Source organism: Perca fluviatilis, chromosome 4, assembly GCF_010015445.1.
Source record: "Perca fluviatilis chromosome 4, GENO_Pfluv_1.0, whole genome shotgun sequence".
Classification (NCBI taxonomy): domain Eukaryota; kingdom Metazoa; phylum Chordata; class Actinopteri; order Perciformes; family Percidae; genus Perca; species Perca fluviatilis.
The window spans coordinates 6,863,089-6,889,478 of NC_053115.1; the positions used below are offsets into that span (position 1 = coordinate 6,863,089).

The 26,390-nt window shown below is 40.8% G+C and overlaps 1 protein-coding gene across 4 annotated transcripts in view; it reads left to right on the top strand.

Annotated features, from left to right (window-relative positions):
• The first annotated feature begins 19,056 nt into the window (after nucleotides 1–19,056).
• The window catches only part of sema3fb (sema domain, immunoglobulin domain (Ig), short basic domain, secreted, (semaphorin) 3Fb), a 59,468-nt gene continuing 52,134 nt past the window's right edge, over nucleotides 19,057–26,390 (top strand). For 3 of the 4 annotated variants that reach the window (XM_039798612.1, XM_039798614.1, XM_039798615.1), the window contains exons 1-2: nucleotides 19,058–19,461; nucleotides 21,464–21,626. In XM_039798612.1, the coding sequence (XP_039654546.1) occupies nucleotides 21,509–21,626 (118 nt within the window). In that variant the 5' untranslated portion in view covers nucleotides 19,058–19,461; nucleotides 21,464–21,508. Of the gene's footprint in view, nucleotides 19,462–21,463; nucleotides 21,627–26,390 lie in introns of all 4 variants that reach the window. The other variant, XM_039798613.1, reaches the window with a different exon arrangement.

Consider the following 26,390-nt stretch of genomic DNA (forward strand, 5'->3'; position numbering starts at 1 on the left):
AGCTGCAGGTTTTAGTTGCAGGCGGGGTTTTCCTCTTGAGCCCTCCCTCTGTTATATATTCCCTCATTACCTTTTCTCACATGCTAAGTAGGGACAGTCCTCCAATTACTCACCATTGAGGGTCGCTATTGACACCATACATTTGCATGCATCCCTCCAGGTATTTCTCATGAGAAAACTCCCGATGCAAAGGTGAGGAGTCCTTCCATGGCCAGAATTGTTACCCCAGAGCCCAACAAAAGATCCTTTCATCCTTTCTTATTCAAGAGGGAAATAGTCTGTGTGCCCTGGAGACGTTTGCTAACACGTTCCTGTAGTGGGTCATTTCCTACTTTAGTTCTTCCAATAAAGACAAGCCAGTAGTATTAACATTTAAGCCAGATGGTAAGCTATTCACATTGGAGCTTTAACAATAGCAGTGCCCTGTATTTCTTAGTCAGATATCTCCCTGTACTGCCAATTTCCTACCTCAATTTCTAGTAACATTTCAGGAAAAATGTGTAAATGAAAGCAATAACATTGCAGGGACATGCCCATAAAGGTCTATCTCTGTCTGACGAAAGATGCTTTCATGTGGAGCTAGCGAACCAATCACAAGACTGCATCCAATGCTCTTTTAATATTCCATTTAATGTATCGAATGCGTGTTTGTGATTCACGTTAAAATATTACTTGCGTCACAAACTTGTTAAATAAATCCCCCACGTACACTTACAGCCGGCCTTGCCCCCCCCTCCATGTTTTTCTTCTTCTGTTGAATTTTATGGCGGTGGGCATTGAAAAGTGTTGCATTACTGCCATCTGCTGGACTGTCCCTTGCCCAATCTATTCCGGCATTGCCACGGCACGTGTGAAAAGGCGCAAGATGAAAATTTTACTGAATGTAGTGCATGTGTGAATAGTGGATATGACTAGCGGTGCCTGTAAGGTTATCCCACTAATTTACCGGAAACTACTGTGTGTGTTAAAAGAGGCTAAAATCTATACACTGCATTCCAAACTGGGACAGATCTTTTAAACCTGCACTCCAAGACATGCAAACAGCGATCGACCCTTAAATGACGACCAGGCCAACATGCTTAGCCATTGGCTCCAGTCTGTGCTGTTGTGAGCTGCTCATCAATCACGTAACAACTAGGTACAACTTCGAGGAACATTCTTTTTTGAAGCTGGGTAGGCTACTGTATGAGTCAGACCAATTAACACAACATCAAGGCAGTGTAAAAATAGATTAACATCGGCTATTGCCATAGGCGCTTGTCACCTTATTTGCCGATATAGACCGATGACAGTAAATAGGGCTAGGGTTGTTACTAGGGATGCACTGATGCATCGGCTGGACATCGGACCATTCCGATCTCCAGCCGATGCATCGGTGCATAGTAACAACTTAAATGTCTGATGAGAATAGCCACTCTGCACAGCAGATTTATTTTTTCCTTTTTGTTTTCCTTTTTATGAAGCATCTATGAAGAGTGCTTTGCCTGTCATCAATATTGCCTGCAGAGAACTAACAGCAACAGATCCACCCTTAATAAGTAGTGTTTTTGAGTGTGTTCCGTCTGTGGCCTGTTTTAATGACCTGGCACCAGTCCGACTGGGTGACATGCTTACATTGTCCTCAAACTTCCCTCACACTGTATACCATAATTAGACATAAACTCATGAGGCAGTTGTGCAAATATGTTTTCCTCATGCAACACAAAAGAGGCCGCTTTGAAGTCAAGTATTTTCTAACTGTGTGTGAAAGGGTGTCTTTCGAGCGTGAGTCATACTAAAAGTCTTTGTTTCTTTTGTGCATCAGGCTAATGCTTGATGCCAGGGAGCAGATCCGTGCTGGAAAACCCTTTTGAGGTGACACTGCCAATAGGTCGTATAAGGAGAGCACAAGAGGGTTTCAGGAAAGGACAGAAATCCAGCCAAGCCTAGAAACCAAAACAGTGTGTGGTTCAGAAGGTTCATGCAGAATACTGTTTGATGAAGTCTCCTGCTCTTGTTTTAAAAAGAATGAAAGCCACTGTCATTTCAAACTGCGCGTTACTGACAGAATTGCTGTGTTATTGCTTAATTGAAAACTATTAAAGAACATGACAGATGGTGTTTAGTAGAGCAAGGGGGGTCCTTTTTGGCACAGGCCTTCACATAACCTGCTCATATATCATCTTAGTAGAGGATTATCCACTGTGGCACTCAACACTATCAATAATCAGAAATACATAAAACCTAATGACTTTTGTCACCTGGAGCACTGGGTAAAACATCTGTAGCATATGAGCATAGGATGACATCTGATAATGATGCCTTTCCCAGCTGTCTGCCAGGTCATCCACTCACTTCTGAACTAGCCTTCAGTGATTCCTTTTTTATTCATTGTTAATGGAAAATAGAAATGTACACCAAATTAGAAACTAAAAGAAAAGAAAAAAAAATATTTTCCTAATGTAGTAATATCTACCGATGCAGATGGCTTTACTTGAACAGGTTTTGAGATTTCTGTTGCCACACCAATACAATTGAGGTGAATTGAATTTTGTCTGTGGGGCAGACCTTGAAAAATTACATTTAAAATGTTTTATACCAGAAACAGCAGCCACAGAATATACTGTCAACAATTTTTGGGGTAAAAAGTATTTTCTAATGAAAAGAGTAAGAGTGAGGTCTGTGGGTTATCTTGAGCACTGTGACCCAAGCGGGGCACTGACTTATGCAGAGGTGGCATGAAGTACTGTACCTACACACACACACACACACACACACACACACACACACACACACACACACACACACACACACACACGACACACACACGCACACACACACACACACACACACACACACACACACACTTTCTGTCTCCACTACTATATTCCTACTCTTACACATACTATGTCAGTGTCTTGTGGTGAAATGTAACTAAATACATTTGTACTTTACTTGAGAGTCTTTTCTTTTCATGCCACTTTCTACTTCTACTCCACTACATTATTCTGACTGCTTCAGTTACTAGTTACTTTAAAAAATGTAATTTTTTGCACACAAAACAAGTGTAGTTCATAAAATATGCTGTTTTATTATAAATCAAACTACCCAACAATACATAGGCCTACAAGTACAGCTGAAGTGATTAGACCATTAAATACTTAAACACGCCAATTGACAGAACTGTTTTGATCGTTTCCAGTTTCTAAACTGTGAGGATTTTTCGGCATTGAGTACTTTCATTTTTAATACTTTAAGTACATCCTGATGATAGTTTTTTTTTTTACAGTGTAGTATTAGTACTTTTACTTAAAGTGACTATATTTAACCTTGTCATTTTTCATATAATGATCTTAAATTACCTGTAACAGCAGTGAAAAGAACGGTATTTTTACGTAGTTTTTATAAGTGCCGTTGTTTGGGTCCGAATTTTCCCGCCAAGTCACAGAGTGATTTGCAGTAGGTAGACCGGTTCTACACTAACACATTCTGATGGTTCACAGATTTCTTTGTAACACCGGAAAGACCTGTGTTAGCGTATCCAGCCAGATAAAAGGTAACAGGAGATGTCTTAATATAGGCCTAACCCTAACCCTTTTGTCCAAATCTGCCGCTAGAATCAACACAAACTGAAAGTTATATATAGCAACTTTAAGTTAAGGATCTGAATACTTGGTCTTGTCGCTACCTGAAGCAACATACCCACACCAACACAGCCCCTTTTTTTTTAATGCGCTGCTGTTTTTGGTCTGAATGCCCGATCATTTCTTGGCACATTTCACATTACCATGTGTTTTTTAGAAAAGTGAGAAAGGGTTACTGAAAACATCCAGGGGCACACAATGTTCAACCCAGCAGCCACTCTCATGACCTCATTTAATGTGGGTTTAGTTCACACCCAAACACAATTAAGGATTAATGCATTAAAAAGGATTGATCATGTTTGTGTAAAGTCCGCAAAAGTATATTGTAGTGATTAAGGATAAATCCAAACTTAAAACTGTTAAAGTATGTGTATCGTTTAGCGATGTTGACAGTGTTACTCAGTTCCCAAAGAAACTAATTCAATCCAGGCTTTGGCCTTTAGTGCTGCTGGCGCTGTGTAGTCTACAAACTGAGAAGCAAAGCAGCCCAGACATGCAGGGACCACAGCCCCTCCAGCACTATAGCAGACAACACAAGTAACTCACATGGAGAGTTTTCACTGTAATTATAACACAATGTTACTAAGTCTCCTGTCACCCTGCCATGCAGCCATGTATCTATGCTGTCCTGTACACTTTAGGCAATGTGGGGACATCCACGTGTACATACACCATGCAAATGGATACGGTCGGAGATAGTTTTAAGTTAAGTTTGAGGATGACTATACAAATCATTCCTGCTGCCAGTCTTTATTAGAATCTTGCTGAGAGATTTATGGGTGAAACTGAAGTGCCAGTATGCATGTTTTTGTTATTTCCTCAGGCTCACATCAACTGTATCACAGTCACAGTAGCACAGCAACAGAGAGATAACATGAGTCAGCATACTTGGATTTAACGCAGGAGAAAACAATTGGTATCAGGATGACACGTCGTAAAAGCTGTGTATTAAGAAGTGAGTTTCCACCACTACTGGGTGGTGTACATGCTAGTCACCCGCTGTTTTTTTTGGAAGGCACACCCTTGAATATTAGAACTGTAACCATGGCACTGGTATCCTTTGGCTGGTAAAGAGGAAAGAGGCCAACGTCATAGGGAAGGGGAAACAAGGAGGGTACAAGTAATTGTCCTTGGTTTTCTTGAAAGGCGCTTTATAACTAAAAGTTATTATTATTATTATTATTATTATTATTATTATTATTATTATTACTTAAGCATCCTTACTTTATTGGTTGAGTTAGTGATGATAATTAAAAGTTATTAAGACATATTTCTATTCAATAACTTTCTGGAAAAGTAAAATCTATTGTGTAGGAAACAGCCTAGAACTTAGCTGCTGCTTCCAAAACTATCAGTGAATCTTTTTTTTTTTGTATCCTCTTTTGGAAAATGGAGAGAAAAAAAAATTCACAATAGCAGTTGCTACACAAAAAGCAAATCATTTTATTTAAACTTTTATGTAGACCCACACTGTTTTGTTTACCTCTACTTTGGTTTGACGTTTCCTCAAGTCTTTCACCCACTCCTTGAGGACATTCCTGACCTTTTTCCAGCTGGATGTTGGCTCTTCATTCAGGTGGAGCCAGCAACATTAAGAGCAAGAGGGCAAGAGAGGCACCTGGTAAGAACCTGTAACTGAGGAATTGCATTCTGGTCTATTGAGGTTAATTTACTGTAGAAGAAGTGAAGAAGGGGGTAGCTCTGTGTCTGTTCTATGTTGGTTGCAGTAGAAGATGCCCAAAAATAAATTCAGAAAATAATATAGTAATAATATATGTTTTAAGTTGCATTTACATGTGTTGTGCTGGTCTACCAGCAATCAAGTCAAATGAATTAGGTTGAGATTCTGGGGCTGTTTGTGACTTCATGGTGGGATGGGTGAGGGTGTGGGAGAGGAAGGGAGTATCCTGTCTCTGCAGAAACAATAGTTGTACAGGTCGGTATTGAGAGTCTGCAGGATAAGTTCCCATGGAGTTTAAGATAACCTTTCAGTGGCAACTCCCAACACTTCAACCAGGCTTAACATGGTTGGCATAGAAATAGAGACACCGAAAACAAAAGTGGCACCACAGTTGTGGCTCTGCTGAGTGGGTTCATTCCACTGTTTTACCTTTACTTGACTTCCTTGCGGAGAATGTCAATGGATGTACGTATAGATAAACTAAAGCAGAGAAACTTAGATGATGCAATGTTGCATTCTCCTTTGAAAAGTATGAATGCTTTTTGTGGCAATTAATCTATAAGTTTAACACTGAGTCACATTATAAAGTAGTGAATTGAATTAGAATTAACAGGGAACACTAACAAATGCAGAGTTAAAATATTTACAACATTCAGATTCAGGTCTCCCTTTTGAGCTCAGTCTCAGTCAAAAAAATATGTGCAATGTGTATGCCAAAATCAAAACGTTCGTGCAGTAGATACGTGGAGCGCTCCAATAACAGTAATGGAGACCAGTGCGTTTTATATGCACACGGCTCTTGCAATCCTGCTCACGTATAGTATAAAGGGACGTGGGACCACGTAAGGAGGTTGGTTGGGGTCTTCCCTAAACCCAACCCTTTATTAGCGTGTTTTTGTGGTTATGTGCCGGGTTTTTTTCACTTTCTTGTGTTACTAAAGCCTTTCCCTGCATTCTTTTCCTAAACCCAACCATTTTTTATTCTTTTTGGCGTGACGTTGTTCTCGCAATAGTACGTCACGGTCTCGGGATAACACGCAACGTGGCGAAGCGATCCGCGTGCATATAAAACGCACCGGTCTCCCTTACTGTAATTGGACCGTTCCACGTATGTATTGCACGAAGAATTTGACTTTGGCGTACACATTGCACGAGTGTAAACCCGTGTTATTTGTACGCTTTTGAGTGAGACCGGGTTGCCCTTTTACTCTCCTTTCAGGCATTTCAACAGTAAACATTAAATCGATCACCTGTCTGTCTGACGGTGTTTCAATACTTGTAGTATGTGAAGAAACAATGCTGATATTTGTTTAAACTCACCTGTCTTTGCTAATGATGTCTACAATCAAATCATAACATGCACCAAAGGTGCAACTGGCCAAGCAGATTTGGACAGTATTTAGCTCCAGTGCAAACGACAGAAGCTCTGTAAGATTAGTAGAACCTGAATATGGGTTCGCTTGATGGGGTCATGACCTCGGCGTCCTATCACAAGGCAGGAAGTGAACGAAAGCCGAGAGGAAGTATTGCACTCTTACCCACTAGGAGTACCATGACATCCTCAGGAAGCATCCATGGAGCGGAGCAGTGCCAAGTCAACAGCACAATAGATAAAAAGCCAATGGAAGAGAGTGCACAAATTGTTCTCCATATCCTTGGTCTCCACCTCTGTGAGACTGCATTCACGCAAACACGCTGTGCTTGTCCACCTATCGGCAGAGCACCGATACGTTTCACTTGTGAGCCAGACTGTTAAGCCGAAAAGGACGCACAATACAACAGAGGCAGAAAGACTGTCAAGTCAAGTCAAGTCAAGTCAAGTTTATTGTCAATTCTGCAATATGTGCCAAACATACAGAGCAATTGAAAATACATTTCTCTCCGACCCACAGTGCAGTAAGGACACGTACAAGTATAAAATCGAAAATATATACAAATAAAGATACAAGTAAAATTTACAAATAAGATAAAGAAAATAATATCTATACAGTAATACATTCTAAATACTGGAAATGTAAGGCAAAATCAAACAGTACAGAAGACTAAAGATGAAGATATTTGAAATGTGCAATATAAAGGAAGAGTTCCTGAGTGTGAGGTGAGTTTGGTAAATGTCCAGGAGTGAGGGGAGTGGGACACCAATGATCCGCCCAGCAGCACGACTGGCAGTAGTTATTAGTGTGGGGTTGTGTAGTGCATTTTCTGGTAAGTATATGAGATTGTAGTAGCAGCTACTGCAGCTGTGGGAACAAAACGTGTATCATGTGGCCAGCTTTTTAATATGAACACAAGATGAGGAAGTAGAGCTGGGCGATATGGAGAAAATCAAATATCCTACGATATTTTTTGACCAAATACCTCGATATCGATATTGTGGCGAAATTGTAGGAATGAATTGGTGCTTTCACAACATATGCACACAATGAGATTTTTGATAAATAATCATCAGTTGTGTTGATATAATAACTATGTGGGTAAAGGCAAATAACGGAACAGCTAGAACAGTCTGGTTAAGTTCAGAAAATGACATCACTCTAATGTAATGCAGCCTTTAAAACCAGGAAAAGACAACACTTGTGTCAAATCACGATATTACGATATCCAAAATGTAAAAATTATTTATCCAAAATCTTGCCATTTTAGACGATATCTAGCCTCAGATATTGATATAATATCGATATACTGCCCAGCCCTATGAGGAAGCACTTCATCTCAGAAACATGGAATAAAATGACCATGCCCTAAGCCTGGCAATGAAACAACCTAAACAAAAAAATTGAAGATACATAAAAAGGTACAAATACAATACCGGTATACTGTATAAACAATCCCAAACTATTTGTTTCAATTATTCATTTATTTCTTTACATCAGTACATTTACTTTGAAGCTGGAACCAGCAGCCAGTTATCTTAGCTTAGCATGAAGACTTGAAACAGAGAAACAACTAGCCTGGCTCGGTCCAAAGGAAACAAAATCTGCCTACCAGCACCTCTAAGGCTGTGGTTACACCTGTCTTTTCAATGCAACTTTTGTGATTGGATCTGCCAGATTGGACCTCAGCTGTGTCCGTCCATGTGTGTGACACTTTAATGCGACCTGCCTGATCAGATAGTGATCAAATATATTTCCACGCGGATATATTCCAGCGTAATAGGTGCATCCAAAGTGGCACTTGGTGCAAGAGAGAGCCTTCTTTTTCTTTATATTTCATTTTATTTTGTAATGGTGGCAGGGCCCGTACAAGATGCACTTTGTTGAGGAGAGAGCAGCGGAGACGAGTGATTAACGCAACTACAGTGACCACAATGCTATAAGACAGCGGGTCTCAGCTGTGCTCCAGCCGCGGTTTTCCTCCTCTCTTCCCTTTGCTCTCGCTCGGGAGAGGAGCTCCTGTGTGGGACGAAGATGACGTGAGACCTACTTTTGATTAATTGTCTGTATTGTGTCCACATGCTGTCCACACTTTACTGAAATCCGAACGCAATGTGAGCCAGGCCTCCTCGACATGTGGTCTGGCTGATTGAATCCCAGTGGGAGCAAGTTCTGCTCTTGGAGTGTACAGACGTGAGAGTTACTGCGTCCTGGCATGATCGGATGACAGCCATAACTACAACAGATAACTTCTAACATAAAATTAAAATACAATTAGGCCTATATAAAGAAATCTCCTGCTACCTTTTACCTGGCAGGCTTTTCCGGTCTTCAGCTGAAATCTGTGACCCGTCAGAATGTGTGCTCTGTAGTGCCGTCTACCTGCCATAAATCGTTTAGTGACTAAGTGGGGAAAATCGGACCCGGCCAGAGGCATTAATAAAAACTGAATAAAAATAGCGTTCTTTTCACTATTAGTCTCGTTTACTGTTACAGTTCATGTATGATCATCAGATGGGAAATTACTCAGTTTCAGAAACATTTTAAAGTTATATTTAGTCACTTTAAAGCTACATTGTGTAAGAATTTCTCCCATCTAGCGGTGAAATTGTATATGACAAGCAACTGAATATTACTTTCTAGCCCCTCCAGTTCCGAGCGCATTTTAACTCCTACGGTGGCCAAGAAGTACGACTTTGTCCGTTAATGTTCCTTCCAGTGTAATAATAACGTTACGTTATTTTGGTACCATTTCATTGCTAACATCAGCTATCAGGTTCTCAAACACATGCAAGCTAATGTTAGTAAAGTATCAGTGCTATCGTTATAGTGTATATTGTACAAGATTAATAGTGTAATGCAATGTTTACAGCGTAAGAGAGAAGCAACAGAGATTTGTGCTTTTAATATATTTCTCTGAGCAGTATGAACAGTCATGTCAATGAAACCGAAATTAGCTCTTAGTATCTCCATCGTTTACACGCAGCTGTTCTAGCTGTAGCTAGTCTGTGTTACAACTGCACATGACGTGAGTTGTCTGCCAGGGAAATCACGACACATATGATTACGTTTATGTTACAAGGTAGACAATACTTTTTCATCATTGACGCGAGGAAAAGTATCCTAGACGTCATTCTAGCGTTATGCACAACCATGCTATGGTTAGCCAAGCAACTATAAAACTTTGAATTTACACAAATAGGCAGAATTACCTTTTGAGAAGAAAGCAGGCAACTTTGGCGTCCCTTTTAAAATCCTTGCTCCTTATGATCTCTTTCCATCTTGGAAAAGCCACTCCAATATTAACTTTGGTCTTGTTGCTTTGCCTGTCGCGTTGTCGTTTTAATTCTCTTTTTAACTTCTTTGGCGATTCCGTTCTCTTCTCCCCCTCCCTGGCATTCGTCACGGTGCCACTGAGTGTAAAAGCTTGAAAAGGCGGAGGTATGTCCCTCTTTGGCTAATGTATTTTAAAGATAGAGGCGCAACATGGCAGCCGTCATTCGAGCGAGTCGCTCCTATGTATTCTGAATGATTCTGCGCTTACGAGAATACTTTGATTAGTTGGTGGAAGTAATTACACATGAATGAGTACATATTTGTGAAAGAACAATGTTTTTTTTGCTAAGAATCAACTCAAGATAGCTTTAAGATAGATAGATTAAATTGGTGAAATACTCCAGTCAAAGTATGGAGGCATCAAGCATCAGGCAAAAGCAGCTAATCTGTTTGGGAAATAGCCCTTGTCAGAGCCCTTCCCATTTTTCTGTGAATTTTACGGTTATATTGTCCTGGGATGGTAGCAGGACCTCCCAGATAACTAGTTTTACAGATTCTGATACATAATCATTGTATGTGTGAAAATGATTTCTCCTGCATACGTATCTAAACACTTCAGTGGCTCAGTGATGTGATTCAGTTTTTACCTCCCCCATGGGTACTAGCAGCACAACATAAACTCTGTCCTAGTTCAGTACCTCCCAGAAGGTTGGTGTGAAGAGGAAGTATGACGCATACTAAGTATGAATCATATATGACCCACCTAGAGGACTTGGTTGTGTTTCTTTTTTTATAATCAGACCCAGTCCTCTGCTGAATGAAATCACCATTCAAACTTGGGTAGATGGATTATTTGTTCAAATTTTGCCACTCAACTTTACAGTGACAGCCAAAAAAAGACCCCAGACAGCCAGCCTCGGAGAACAGAGGTGTATTGAGAATCTCGAAGTGGGTTGGCTAGTCCTCCCCAGGCTGATGTCTCGGTTTGTGATTTTATTCAATTACACACTATTTACCTTTCACATAATGTCAACACTGATGTAGAGCGGCGGTGGGTAGAAATTAACTCACCTGTACCTCACATTATATTGTGTCGAACACACACAATTTAAACGACACAGAAACGCATATGTGCCCGCGCGCACACACACACACACACACACGCACACACACACACACACACACACACACACACACACACACACACACACACACGCACACACACACACACACACGCACACATACACTTTGGCATGAGTTTGTTTATCCAGCTCGGTCAAGACCAACGTACGGTCCTCGTCCCCTTCCCCATTTGATGTGTGAAAAGTGGAAGGAAATCAAAGCCATTTCCTTCATTCTGGCCGCTGTGGGTTGTGTTTCCCTGGGGCAGGAGAGGCGAGACTGGCAGGAAAGTATCGTTGAGCCTGCAGAGTCTGGGAAGTGTATGGAGCACCACATGTTGCCAAAAAATAACAGAGGAAACTGTTGCTCAAAGGTACCAACCGCAGGTAGGGGAAAAGGAAGGTGGTTCAAGCCCTCAATTGTGAACTTGGCTCCAAGGAGTTGCTTACTTTCATTCAGTGTGATCAGAGAGCCTGAAATCCCCCTTCCTCCCTCCTCTCCTACCTAATTTGTTCATTTGCTTGTTTAACTGAGTCACTCACTCACATTCAGTCACCACAGGAGATGAGAAAAGTTTGTTCTAAATGCTCTTGAATTGTTAAACAAGTTTTTATATTGTTGAAAGTTTCCCTGTGATATCTAGATATGATGCTTTTCTTTTCTCATTTAAATGCTAATAACTTTGAGGACATCATCACAGAAAATGCTGGGAGCAAAGCTTTCCCCCTATCTGGTCGCAGCACAAGGTGAGCACCTGCCTGCTGAATTTGAGATATTACTAAGTCTTGTTGGCGCAACAAGGCAGTTTTAGCTTTGTTTGAAGACTTTTTGCGAGCATACATGTGCACAAATATGTGTGTGTTTGTGCGTGAGAGAGAGAGAGAGAGAGAGAGTGCGTTAGCTGTAGACATAATACTTTCAGAAATCAGAATTATGTTGAGATGCCTGGCAATGAGGTAGTGGTAGCCAGTGTAAAACAAAGAGCACGTTGTGTTTTGAATTTTTTTTAAGAGTCTGTGCTTGAAACAGCACCTCAGGTTGTGATCGGAAAAGTATTAGCCTACTTAGTAATGCTGCAAAATGTGATTGCCTTTTTTCAGCGACAAATAGGGATTACAATTTTAAATTCAGTTATTACCGGTCCATTACTCATCCCAGTAGCAATCCTTTACTTCGACAATTCGGGGCTCGATTTGTTTGCTGTGTTACCAGAGGTTTGATGGACGGTTGATGCTCGTTTCTGTGTGTTTATAGAACAGACTGCTGCCAGACATGTTAGCTTGGTGAAGAGGTTAAAGGTCCCATGGCATGAAAATTTCACTTTATGAAGTTTTTTAACATTAATATGAGTTCCCTTGCCTGCCTATGGTGCCCCAGTGGCTAGAAATGGCAATAGCTGTAAACAGAGCCCTGGGTATCCTGCTCTGCCTTTGAGAAAATGAAAGCTCAGATGGGCCAATCTGGACTCTTCCCTCAATGACATCATAAGGAGCAAGGTTACCTCCCCTTTCTCTGCTTTGCCCGCCTATGAGAAAGAGAGAGACATTATGGCTTGCAAATGAGCGAAGCATGGCAGTTGGTCAAGGCCACACCCCCACCCTCCACATTACCTCGCCTCTCTCCTACTCAATAGCCTTTAAAGCTACAGACACAGAAATGGCACATACTGAGGAAAGCTCATAGTGGGACTGGCTCTAGTGGCTGTAATTCTGCACCAAGGCTGAATTTCAGGTAAGAGACTTCAGATACAGTATTAGGGGACCACTAAGGTCTATATAAAAGAGACTTCAGATACTGTATTAGGGGACCACTAAGGTCTATATAAAAGAGACTTCAGATACAGTATTAGGGGACCACTAAGGTCTATATAAAAGAGACTTCAGATCCTGTATTAGGGGACCACTAAGGTCTATATAAAAGAGACTTCAGATCCTGTATTAGGGGACCACTAAGGTCTATATAAAAGAGACTTCAGATGCTGTATTAGGGGACCACTAAGGTCTATATAAAAGAGACTTCAGATACTGTATTAGGGGACCACTAAGGTCTATATAAAAGAGACTTCAGATACAGTATTAGGGGACCACTAAGGTCTATATAAAAGAGACTTCAGATACTGTATTAGGGGACCACTAAGGTCTATATAAAAGAGACTTCAGATACTGTATTAGGGGACCACTAAGGTCTATATAAAAGAGACTTCAGATACAGTATTAGGGGACCACTAAGGCCTATATAAGAGAGACTTCAGATACAGTATTAGGGGACCACTAAGGTCTATATAAGAGAGACTTCAGATACTGTATTAGGGGACCTCTAAGGTCTATATAAAAGAGACTTCATACTGTATTAGGGGACCACTAAGGTCTATATAAAAGAGACTTCAGATACTGTATTAGGGGACCACTAAGGTCTATATAAGAGAGACTTCAGATACTGTATTAGGGGACCACTAAGGTCTATATAAAAGAGACTTCAGATACTGTATTAGGGGACCACTAAGGTCTATATAAGAGAGACTTCAGATACTGTATTAGGGGAACACTAAGGTCTATATAAAAGAGACTTCAGATACTGTATTAGGGGACCACTAAGGTCTATATAAAAGAGACTTCAGATACAGTATTAGGGGACCACTAAGGTCTATATAAGAGAGACTTCAGATACTGTATTAGGGGACCACTAAGGTCTATATAAAAGAGACTTCAGATACTGTATTAGGGGACCACTAAGGTCTATATAAAAGAGACTTCAGATACTGTATTAGGGGACCACTAAGGCCTATATAAAAGAGACTTCAGATACAGTATTAGGGGACCACTAAGGCCTATATAAAAGAGACTTCAGATACTGTATTAGGGGACCACTAAGGTCTATATAAAAGAGACTTCAGATACAGTATTAGGGGACCACTAAGGCCTATATAAAAGAGACTTCAGATACTGTATTAGGGGACCACTAAGGTCTATATAAAAGAGACTTCAGATACTGTATTAGGGGACCACTAAGGTCTATATAAAAGAGACTTCAGATATTGTATTAGGGGACCACTAAGGCCTATATAAAAGCATCCAAAAAGCAGCATGTCATAGGACCTTTAAAGGTGTGGAAAGGTACTTAGCCCAAAAAGGAACCAAAAGAGGATAAATGTGCCTCCTGGTAACACAAAATGTCTTATTACCTGCTGTGTCTTCTCAGCTGCCAGCTAGCCACCAGCAGCTTTGCCTACATTCATACATTAGTCTATATCCACAACGTTCCACTTCCGGGATTGCTCCGTTTGCTCCTTCTTTTCGGCCGGATGTCTGCTACCTTCCTTGTTCTTTGTGTTGGAATTTTAAACACCAGTTGATTTCTGAGGACTATGGTTAACTGCTCCTCAGGTCTCTGCAGGGTAAATACAGACTATCTGTCCAATCTGAGTTTTCTGTTGCACGACTAAAAAAACCTTTGAACGTACACATGTTCCACCAAAACAAGTTCCTTCCCGAGGCTGTTTTGCAGAGGCACAGTGGCTTAAAGGCACCGTGGCTTAAAGGCACCGTGGCTTAGCACGCCCAAGACGATTGTGATTGGTTTAAAGAAATGCCAATAAACCAGAGCACGTTTTTATCCCATCCCGGAATGCTGTGTGGACTAGCCAGACCCTCCTCCGCAGCACTGTGAAGGAAGGTCTGACAAAGCGAGACTATTCATACGGTGACAAGACGCCCCGGTTTGTCCAAGATTGTCCCAGTTTCAAGTAGGGTGTCCCCATTCCTGACAAATATCTGTAAAACACTAAAATGTCACGGTTTCACCACAATTAAAATAATAATAATAAAATACATGTGGAGATACTGTAGGTCTGGCAATGTGAAACTGCAAGTAATGTAGCTAATTACTTTTCAATGACTAATATGTAATGAGTAATTGAATAAAAGAAATTCAACACTGGTTGATCTTTCAGGTTTAACAGAAGTACGTAGGAAGGATGATCAGAAAGTTGTAAAGAAGACAAAACAGAGCAACAGCAACAGAAGAATCTCGTCCCAAGACCGAATTCGAAACCTACATGGTTCAACACAATACGAAAACACAACGCAGCCTCTACAGAGTGTCACATCTCTCCACACATATTGAAACTGGGATTGTGATACGAATGATCTTTTGAACCGTGTAAGAATCACAAATGCTGATATAACACCTGGCATCTGTTAATGCCCTGCAGGCAGAGCCCCACAGAAAGCACTGTTCACACCTCAGCTGGAATGCAGGCTCTGCTGCAGAACATTAAAACAACTTCATACACCACTTAAATAGATGTCAACAGCAGCTTGGAATCATGCACTGGCAAGATTTGCTTTTATCACAAATATTACAGTTAAGGCCCACTTAGGACCAAGAAGTCCTTGTGGGTAATGTACACAACTCACCCTTGATTCCCATCAAGCAGAAAAGATCGACTATAAGCAATCAGGGCTGACAGCTGATTTATTTTTTTTCTTTCAGAAAATTCCAGATGAGGGGGTGTGGCCTCTAGCTCACCCAGTAAGAGCGTTCGCCCCATGTTGGCTGAGTCCTGCAGCGACTCCGACCTGCTGCCCTTTGCTGCGTGTCATCCCCCATCTCTCTCCCCCTTTCATGTCTATCCACTGTCACTTCATAATAAAGGGAACCCCCCCCCCCAAAAAAAAAAGAAAACTCCAGATGAGGGCCTGCTTCTCGCAAAATCTGCCGTGTCCTTACTGAATAGATAACTTGTCCTGAAGAGGAGGACGTCTCATCAAACTGATCCTTTTCTATTTCAGCTCTGCCAAGTCACTTTAAAAAAGAACCTTTATGTTGGGCCGGACTGCAGAGTAAAAAAGCTACCGTGCCAGCGTCATGGCTTCATATGGAAGAACATTTGAGCTTGACAGCTTCTTTTGACCTCATTGAGCCAAAAGCTGAACACCTTACAAACTTTCTCTCTAATCCCAGACGAGTTTCATGGTGAATCGAGTACGTGCAATTTAAAGCTCCAGATTGAATGAGGGACAGATAATGCAGGTGTGAAAGGACACTGAATGGAATATGATTGAAAATGGGAAAAATGTTTAATTTTCTCAATGAGCTTTAGAAAATCTTTACAGGCGGTAACTCGGTGGCTTTGAAGCGTCCAATCAGTGTTTAAATAGACCAGCAAATTAAGCATTTTAATCGACTTTTCCGTGTACCATCAAATGAATTACATTGCTCACCCTTTTTTTTTTTTTTTAAATCAATGGGTACATAACCAAGATAAGACTTTTAATTTCTGATAAGTTGGGCCCGGCAATCATTACATTGTCTGTGCTCTAAGTGGCTAAAATGGACCAGGGAGGTCAAATATTCAATGGAATAAAATGAATGTAACGCAAACTTGTATAAAGAAACTTTTACCCAGGGAATGGTAAAGTTAATCAAAGTTATTTTATCTTTATAATACGCACTTTTAAAAGTATAACTCAGGTAAGTAAAAGTGATGTGAGCATGTAAAAAGGATTTATTTTTAGGCCAGTCACTTGTTGATTGAGAGAAAAGGAACACTGAAGGCATCCTATAAGCCAAATCCTTTCCCTCCACACCTCATGTGTGGGTGGCAGATGGTAGCTCGCTGGTTGTCACAGCGATAGAAGATGGAAATGCAGGCGACTGATTCAAAGCAAGCAAACACCCCCCTTCGTGAAAGACACTCTGCCGTACTAGTATACTACCTATACATTCACACAGGAGCTGATGTTTTTTTTTCTGTTATCACTTTGAATCAAAGCACAAGTTGTTAATGTCCTGATAATTGAAAGGTACACATAACAACAGCAGTGGCATACAAACTACATTACTTCATGCTTCTTTTTAATAGCCTATATGTTTTCCTGGCAACTGCTGGTGATACTGCTACTAAATATTTCTGTCATCATCTCTCTGCCATATGAGCTGTATTTATTTAGCCAGACTAACCATCAATAGATCCAAAATGCTGGATTTATAAAAATAAAAATACAAAAAAGAATTATGTGTTTCTTCCTCCCCTAAACAGTTTACAACTGGAGTTGTTATGTGACATATGGATTGCGGTAATGTGTTCATGTTCTTCTCATTGCTTCTGTAGCTTGTAGCTTAACGCATTCAGCCATTGAAGCCGCTATAATCAATATTTTCTACATCACAATTGTGTGTTATGCGAAAGGTGTCGCTTGGAGTGACAAACCCACAGACAATTATCACCCAACTGCAGTTCCCCTCAGGTCCACCGAGTGTTTCGGCATCTTTCAGCTCATTATAGATTTGATTTTTTTGGCCGACAGTCATCAGTGTTTTCAGACTTCACAGACACCTACTGTAGGAGTCCAATCAGAGAAAATAATCATAAAAGTAGCCCAATTATTTTATTTCCATTTAGGAAAGGGGTTTTGTAAAGTACACCTCTGTTATTTTGTGTTTTATTAGCATAAATTAGGTGAACCCAAACCACGGTTACAATAATAAAACATGATCTTCACCAATTGTTTTGGATAATATTAGATAACATTATGGTCAGAAAGACTTACAATGAATGTGTTAAAATGAGGTAATGCAGGTTTAAATATCATACTGCATCACCTCCGTAAACCAGTACTAGACTTGGATCTGATCAGGGGATTTTAAACTGACTTTGAAGATTTTAAAATGTGCTCATATGGGTAACATTTGTCAGATTTGACATATATTTTATTTTTTAATTACCACTCCAATAATGGCAACTTTCCTTTACATATCAGTTATAAATGAAGACATTGATAAGAACAACTTTTGGGCTGTCATGATATGAAAACTCCCTTATTTCACTTATTTTAGGAAAAGGGTTACAGAAAGTCATCAACTGCAGACCTGATGATTTGAGTAGGCCTGTAACCATTTTTTACCATTTTTTACATAATTGCGGTTTCTTTGTTTAACCGCAATTAATTGCTAACATTAGCTAAGGTCCTAAGGTATGACTGTTGATGGTAATTGTTGATTTTTGTTTAGATATGCCAAATTGTAATTATATAAGTGATTATTGGTCAGACTGTTGAGCTAAAGCTATGCTAGTTGTTGGCACTTGACGCTACACACGTTCATAGCAACAAAAATGACAAGGAGGATACAAAATGTTTTATGATAATAAAGAGGCGTTGTTTACATTATAGAGTACCTGTCTTATTACATTATCTCGGTCACGTAACAGCGATATATAACCAAAAGATGTATTCTGGAATTCATTCAAAACTTGAATATGTTTAAAAAATAAAATAAAATAAATAAATGTTTTTTAAAATGTGACTGAAAGAGACTATTATATTGTTAATCACAATTATTTCTGTGGCAATTAATTGTACAGCAAAGCAAAGCAAAGCTCTATATTTGAGTCCTTCATTAATTTGCTCTTACATTTCTGCAAGGTGTGTGGCTCACTATGTAAAAAAGCCATGGGCATATTAGATTACCAACATTTAGAACTGAATTATTACCATTTTCACAACCTGGCAACCTCATTTTTTTTCTTCTTTAAAATAGCCTTAAACTGATAGATTTTCCAACGTTTTGCACTTTGTGTAATAATAAAGATCATTTAGTACATAAAAACATCATGATACTTAAAACCTCAGTATTGGTGGCCGGGTTGCCTCAGTGGGTAGAGCAGGCGCACATATACTCAGAGTTTTATGCCTCGACGCAGAGGACGAGGGTTCGAATCCGACCTGTGACGAATCCCCGCATGTCTTCCCCCTCCCTCTCCCCTTTCTCACCTAGCTGTCCTGTCAAATAAAGGCGAGGAAAAAAAACTTCAGTATTGAATGTGGATGAGTAGTATCCATTTTTTGCCCCCTCTCTTCCGTGACAGCATACAGTGGTATACGACGGTAGTAAATCACGTCTCCTGATGGGCGGCTCGGCTCAGAGCTGCCCGCCCTGTGGGTGTGTTTAAGGCAAATAGGCCTGTGCATCCACCTGCTAGCGCCCTGCCTCCCTCCAGTCAGGAGCGCCCAACTTTCCTGAGGAGCACACGCTGCGTGCCTGGACCTCTCCACACCACAGGGACTTTGTTACCAACTGCTTTTTCCCACGAGATGTTGATTGTGCTCGTGCGACAATATCTCCTCGTCTCGCGGTCTCGCATAAGATTGAACTAAAAAAAACAACATTTTTTTGAACTGCCTTTTTTTCTTATTGTGCGCTGACAACTCCCGGGGCCAATAACCACGCAGGTACAGACTGCCCTCCTGAGCAGGGACTGTACCGGGATTTTCTATTATTATTGATTTCAACTTGGAGACGAAAGTGACCGATCTGTTGGAATTGGTTTGTTCAATGACTTGCAAGGTTGGACCTGAAGTTACATTCGGAAAGCTGTAACAATAAGGTAAGCCTTATTGTGCTGTTGCTTTATGCTTATTATTTTGTATTTAACCTGCTTTATTATTAATGGTTAAAAAGAAAAAGCCTACCTGTCTGCAGCTGCGCGCTTTTTTTTTTAATTTAGTTGCAGCATATGCCTCTAATGACTGTTTTGTGTTCTATAAACACCTGAACAGAAAAACCTAATCATAATTTTAATTTCCGACAAATCACAGCCTTAATTCTTACATGAATTATTACTAATATGTATTTAATTGCTATTTATTTTACCATGCGCTCTAATACCACACCAGACTGTTTACAGTTCTGTCTGCCATGTGTAGCCAAGGCTACCTTTTATTTATTTATTTTTTTTGCATACATTTTGTATTTTTCATTGCTGAAGAATTTAGTGATGGCGATCAATTAACAAAGTTTGATATAGTTTCCATTGTGATATTTTCAGAAAGAGGCTTTATATTTGTCTTATTGTTGGGAAATGTGACACATCAGCAGGGTTTTTGTCGTTTTTTTTTTTTTTTTATTTTCCATTAAATAAACAAGCAGGATTCATGAGAAGGGTTATGTTGCCACTGACAACTTGTGGTTATTAGCGTTTGTCTTTGACTACATGTAGAAGTTTAAAGGTTAAATTACATTTGTCCAACGTGTGGCAGTTAATAACTTGCAGACACAAACAATGAAGAAGCTGAGAGCATCAGTGGATGTGATATCTTCTGTAGTGTGACGCTAACGTTTCCATAAAAGGTCATTTTGCAAACTTCAACTCATGTCTTTATTTTGTGCCACGAAATGACTGAAGTGGAGCAGATATATTTATCTTTACAGCATAGTGTGAGTGGACTGTGTCTCTCGGTCTCCACAGTGTCATTTGGGAGCAGTGCCTTGTTTGATTTCATCTGCGTGTGTGAAGGACTCGGCCTCTGTCTCAGAATAAACAGCTGGATGGTTAACAAATTGTCAGTAAATAGCCAAGGTTTAAACAGCTGGGTTATGCTCATGACTCCGCTTCAGCCAGCCAGTCTGAGGTCTCTTTGGCTCTGCTGACGTCTCCAAAGGTGGGTTTGGGATGGAGACCTGCTCCGAAGTGTTCCGTGTTTGTAGTCCAAACGTGGAGGGGAGAAGAGTTTTGTGTCCAACCACTGAGGTCAGGTTGTTTTGGGAATAGACTGTGTTGCAAAAAAGTTTCATCCGTCCATTTAAAAATACAGACAAGTGGCAACATGGTAGAGATGATTAAATGATGGAGAATGCCCAAGGGCAAGAGGTGGCCTGTTAGACGAGTCTCTCTGAAGATTTGTGTGTGATGTGTGGATCATTGTCGTTGCTCCCAGGTGTCTATCATTCATTAACCGGAGACTTTATTGATGACCACCACTGCATTGTTCGGAAGACTTGCTTAACTGTTCCAGTTAGCGTTTGAGCCCGTCATCATTTGTAACCCCTATAGCAAGAAGTTAATATTTTATTTTAGAATGCCCCAATCACAACTTATTTTTTTGTCTCTTTCTCTAGTAAGCGTGGGGACGTGGTATAACCCGCTATTAGGTGAAGCTATAATTACAGAGCAGCGCACACACACACACGTATGGTGTCATGAGTCATGGTGTCAGGAATGCGTTTTGGGTGCGTGGAAACGAGCAGAAGAAGAAGAAGAGCTTCTCTCGCTCGAGTCAGCGTGATCTTCCCGTTTGTCACCAAGGCACACGCTCGGAAAAACAAACATAATTCTTCCCAAATGGAAGTGTGTGCACATCTCTAAAAGCTTGGCGCATCTCCATCAGGACTAATGAGTTAATGTGAAGCTCCCAGAGATCTGGGTGTAATCTCCACACCTCAGCGCTGCATCGCCCAAGACTCGCAGGGACGGGGCCCTCGGGAGCCGTTGATTTGACGTGTCACATAAATCAATAAATGAAAACAGACTTATTGTGGCAGATATATATTTGCAGCGCAGAGTTGAGAACGCATTTTCTCGTCTCACGTGTCTGTTTTTGTCCCTGCAGAGATTTATTTAAAGCGCTCTTTGTGCCGCTGGAGGTTGGTCGACCATGCAGCTGGACGGTCTGTGGACGGTCCACGCCCTCCTGGCACTGTCCAGCTTGGCTCTCGGGAACCCAGTGAGCAATGAGCCATTGGCCGCGCCCCGCGTCTTCATCTCCTTCAAAGGTAGGAACCCGGACCTCATGCTTCACTCTTTTATTCCCACCTGCCTCTCATTCCTGGTTTGCAACTGGATTTCTGAATCTTCGAATTCTGTGCCGGTTTATCAAACTCTGCCATGTGTTTACTCATTGTATGACTGATGACTGATGACTTGACAGTTGTGCAATTGAAGGGATTGTGGCTTTTTTGCAGAGGAAGAACTTACAGCATCACCAGACTCTCATGTTACACCGCAGAGCAAACCGCAAACAAATCATGCAGTTCTTATGGGCTGCCCCTTCCTCAGACCTCCAGGCATTGTAATAACCACCAGATGCTTCCACTAGCTTATATTGTAAAAAGAATTAAAAATGCAAACAACACCATATGCACATATTGAAGATATAGTGTGTGTGTGTGTGTGTGTGTGTGTGTGTGTGTGTGTCTTGTTCGTACTCCTTTTGAAACAATAAACATGATTATTGTTTTAGTTAATCAAATGCAGCGTCTTTATCTTCAATCATCTTCATTATGGAATCCCTAAATTGGAGCCACAAAAGAGAGACGGGATAATAAGGAGCATGTAATAACTCCATGGCCATTATGTGATTATTCCCTGGTGAGGCAGTACTTTTGAGGTCTGTGTTTGTGCGTTCCAGCGGCCGTACAGATTAGGTGAGATGGGTTGCCGGGTTTTGAGGGGTGCAGAGTGAGAGAGGGTATTATCAAGAGCAAATTGCCGGGATCAGCCAAGCAGAGCGACGTCCCCGAGGCCTGTCCTGCTCGGAGATCAAGCCTTTGATTAGCATCCAGAGAAAAGCTGAGGGAGCGAGCAGCAGTGCCCCTGTTTGCTTTGCTTTCCATTTCCCAGCGCTCCCTAGTACAAGTTGACTTAATTAAGTGGACTGGCACAGTTCATTGTTGAAGGCGTTTTCCTGCTTTAATCAAGTAGGATTTACCACATCAGTGAACGCACATCCAGAGCTCAGCAGATGTTTTTTTTTTTTTTTTTTCATTTTCCAAATATCATTTTAGTCAGTTCTTTACACAAACGCTGGGTTGTTTTTTTAGAGAACTGTGTAAATTGTTTTTTATGCTATAGGATATTCTGTGAGCAGTCTCATTGGCTGCTTTTGTGTAGGTGCATCTTTGGATGGCTGAACTCAGTAGAAATATATTTGAAGGCAGCGGACTACAGGCACTGTTCTTTGGCTGACAAGCAAAGTGGAAAAAGCTCGGCTCTCCTGCTTACCTGTGTGTGTTTGCCTCTCCAGTCAATATGAATTTCACAGTCTGCTGCCGCTGCCTCTCTCAAAGGAATGCACCCCCCCCTCCATTCAATATTATGACTCTCTCTCTCCCTTAATTGCTTTTTGAGAGGCCCATGTAGTCCTTACCTTGACAAGCAGGCTGCGCTTCCCCTGATGCATCGTGTTGTGTTAAGTTTTGCTTGAGCTGTTTGGGATTGCAGTTTGCCTCTGAGCAGCAACTTTAATGGAACACAGTTTGACGACAAATGTGGACAAAATGCAGTTTTTTTTAATGAGACTGAGGAAAAGAATGTGCTAATTATCGGTCCCCTGTTTATTATTATTGATCATTATGGCAGCGTGTCACACTGTGAAGAAAAACTTAAATTGCAGCTATAAAGCTGAATGTCTCTCTCAGCGTTGAACTAAACACGGGTTCCAAACTGATTAACTCGGTAGCTGAGGAGCGAGGTTCAGAACCATGACCTCCATCTGGGAGGCCCTCACTTCCCCATTAAAGCAGGCAGAGTAAATCATGGGACCTAATTGCTATGCTTTGGCTTCATGTAGTGCGCACAGCTTTTATGACAGGGAGAACACCTTCTGTGGTATTGCGCAAAATATTCAGAAGCTATAAGGTGAAAAAAAAATGCATCTACTTATACACATGTCAATAAGATTAGAGTTTGTAGAGTCTGAGGGATAAAACCTTGGAAGTAGACTTTGTTCAGGCTTATCACATTTTCTGTGCTAGTAAGCTGAGTTAGCAACAAGAAAGATGTCTGCCTCAGTTCAAACAGCAAATAATTGTAATCAATGTCAGATGAGAACTGAGTATTTTGTAGAATGAGGGAAAGAAAAAAGAAAGAAAATACTCCGTAGATAATCAGTAGACATAAGTTGACACAAGACCGCTGTCGCCAGAAACCCCCGAGAGAGGAATCATATCCAATAGTCGACCTGGAACTGCTGAGCCTCTACTAGTTTGAGGTAACACTCACCCAAAGTGACTCATGGCATGAAATGTAGGAATACTATCATTTAGGTTAGTGTGTTTAATGTAGGGATGCAACTATTGATTGTTTTCATTTTTGATTAATCTATCTATTATTCCTTTTGATTAACTGATTAACTGTTTTCTGCCTACGAGAAGTCAGAAAACAGGGAGATAGGTCTGTTATTATGTCCCACAGCTCAAGGCAATATATTCAGATTGCTTTTTTTTTGTATTCAACTACAAGTCCAATTGTCATGTATGACAAACAAAGCATCAAATCGTTGCTTTTGAGAAGCTAGAGCCAGCTTATGTTTGGCACTTTTGCCTGTAAAATTACTAAAGTGGTTAATCGATCATCAAAATAATGTTCTGTTGTTGACTAATTGACTTATAGACTAATAGACTAGAGTCGTTGCAGTTGCAGGCAGCATTTTGTTATGAAACCACTCATTTTGTCAGTGAAATAAACACAATCTGATGCATTTGAGACTTTAATCAGTTCTATACTTTCTCTAGAGCCATGTAGGTGTTTAAATTAGAGAACTTGATTTTTCTTTGTGTACAGGAGTGGATGTTTATGTAAAGCCGTTCAAATTGCCGCCAAATCAGCCCATTTTTAAAGCTGTGAAATACTGAATTTACATGTGAAAGGATTGGGTGAGAGCATTGCCTCTCCCTAACACTCCTAAGTCATGCAAGTGCCTTTGTAGCGTAAACCATTAAGACGTCGACTGATTTACATGTGTAGTTTCTTTTATTCTCGCTTTTGTTTTACACTGTGAGGTACAGGAAACACCACAATTTTGAATGGACGAAACACTTTCGAGGGAGGTTTTGCAAAGAGTGTAACATTACTGCTGTTGGCCCCGATGCCTTCTATGACATATTGGAGTTCATGCAGAAGAGAAGATCCAAATCTAAATCTTGCTTATGGCTCTGCTATTTCTGGTCGTACTGTATACCACACATGAACCTCTGCCTCATCTGGACTGCCACGACTTCATTCACTCACCAAACATCATTTTACTACAGTCCATACAAAGTCGAAGTAAATCCATGCTTTACATGCAATTGTTTACATGGAAGGGGTAACTGGCAACGAAAAGCCTTTAGTGCCATTCCAGAGATCTTTAAACAAGGGCTTTTCTCAGTCTGCTCAGATAAACAGACAGCAGGTAAACACTAGTTCAGAATAAACAGAGGCACAGGGCCAAGAATCCCCACGATTGTACATTTTCACTTTGAAAAGCCATGCAGACATAATCTACAGCTGAGGGTGGAGCCATGACTTGTGCCACAAAGACCATGTGAGAATTACAGTAACATCTCACCTTTTCTCAACGGCTGCTTTGACAACTGCAGCAATGGAATTATGGCATGTCAGCACAAAGGAAAAGTTCTTTAAATACCATCACATCATAACGATTACACCGCGCTTCCCCCCTTCCTCCTACTGAGTACATACAAGGCCGAATCCACCCAGATGACACCGAAATGGGGGCCAACTTTGCCACAATACACAAGCTCACCGCTGCCAGGGCAGGTGGCAGTGAAAGGAAGTGGCTCTGGTTCGTCATTATTCCAGATATTTATCATCTGCACGCCCTCCTGTGAAGGGCTAACAGCAGGCTCCTATTTTTACTCCTCAGCAAAGTCTTTAGTCTATATCGGGTGTGTGTGTGTGTGTGTGTGTCTGTGTCTGTGTGTCTGTGGGTGTGTGTGGGTGGCTTGGGTGGGTGGTGTGGTGGAGTTTGTTTGTGTGTGTGTGTGTGGGTGGCAGCATAGAAGGTAAGAAACTCCCCTTTGGGGTTAAATGCCAAGCATTCTCATTTCGGCCCTGGTTATCCAGTAGTTCTGTTTATGTTTTTTTGTCATTTAATGGCCATGAATGAAAGATGAGGATTAAATTTGACAATGTGAGCTAAAAAGCAGTTTAGGAGTGTATTCATACAGTGAGGTAGCTGTTTTGATAAGTCAACAGTTTGCTATCAGTTCATCTCTGGGCTTGCCCAATTACTGCCGCCCTGTCACTTATACTAGTAAATGTTTAAACTGTTATTACTGTTGTTCACACAATACGGTCCAGCGGTCGCTTTCTTCTTTGCGCTCCAGAGGTACACATTAGTGGTCAGAATTATTTTACGCTGTTTTCAGTGCTGACCTGATTGGCTATGACAGCATGTATTTAAAAAAAAAGTGTTTACTTAACATTGACTGTTTGAATGAACAACTATAATGTGGTTTCTATGGGAAATTTGCATCCAGGCCCCTTTTTACTGCTTTATGAAGTAAATGCAATGTGACTTGTATATTTGCTCAAGGTGATCATCACTAATAACTTCCTGTTTAGCCGCAGTCTAATTTGCAGGATACCTCAAGCATATTGGCACACGTTAGCCCTAACTGTAATATCGCAGTATTGTCGAACCACAGGCAGAAGCCACAAAACCACTGGCCCAGTAGTCTGGCACCACTGCTGTGATCTCTATTTACTGTTTGTGAGGTCTTATTTCATATATCCCCACAGCAGCAAAGTAATGA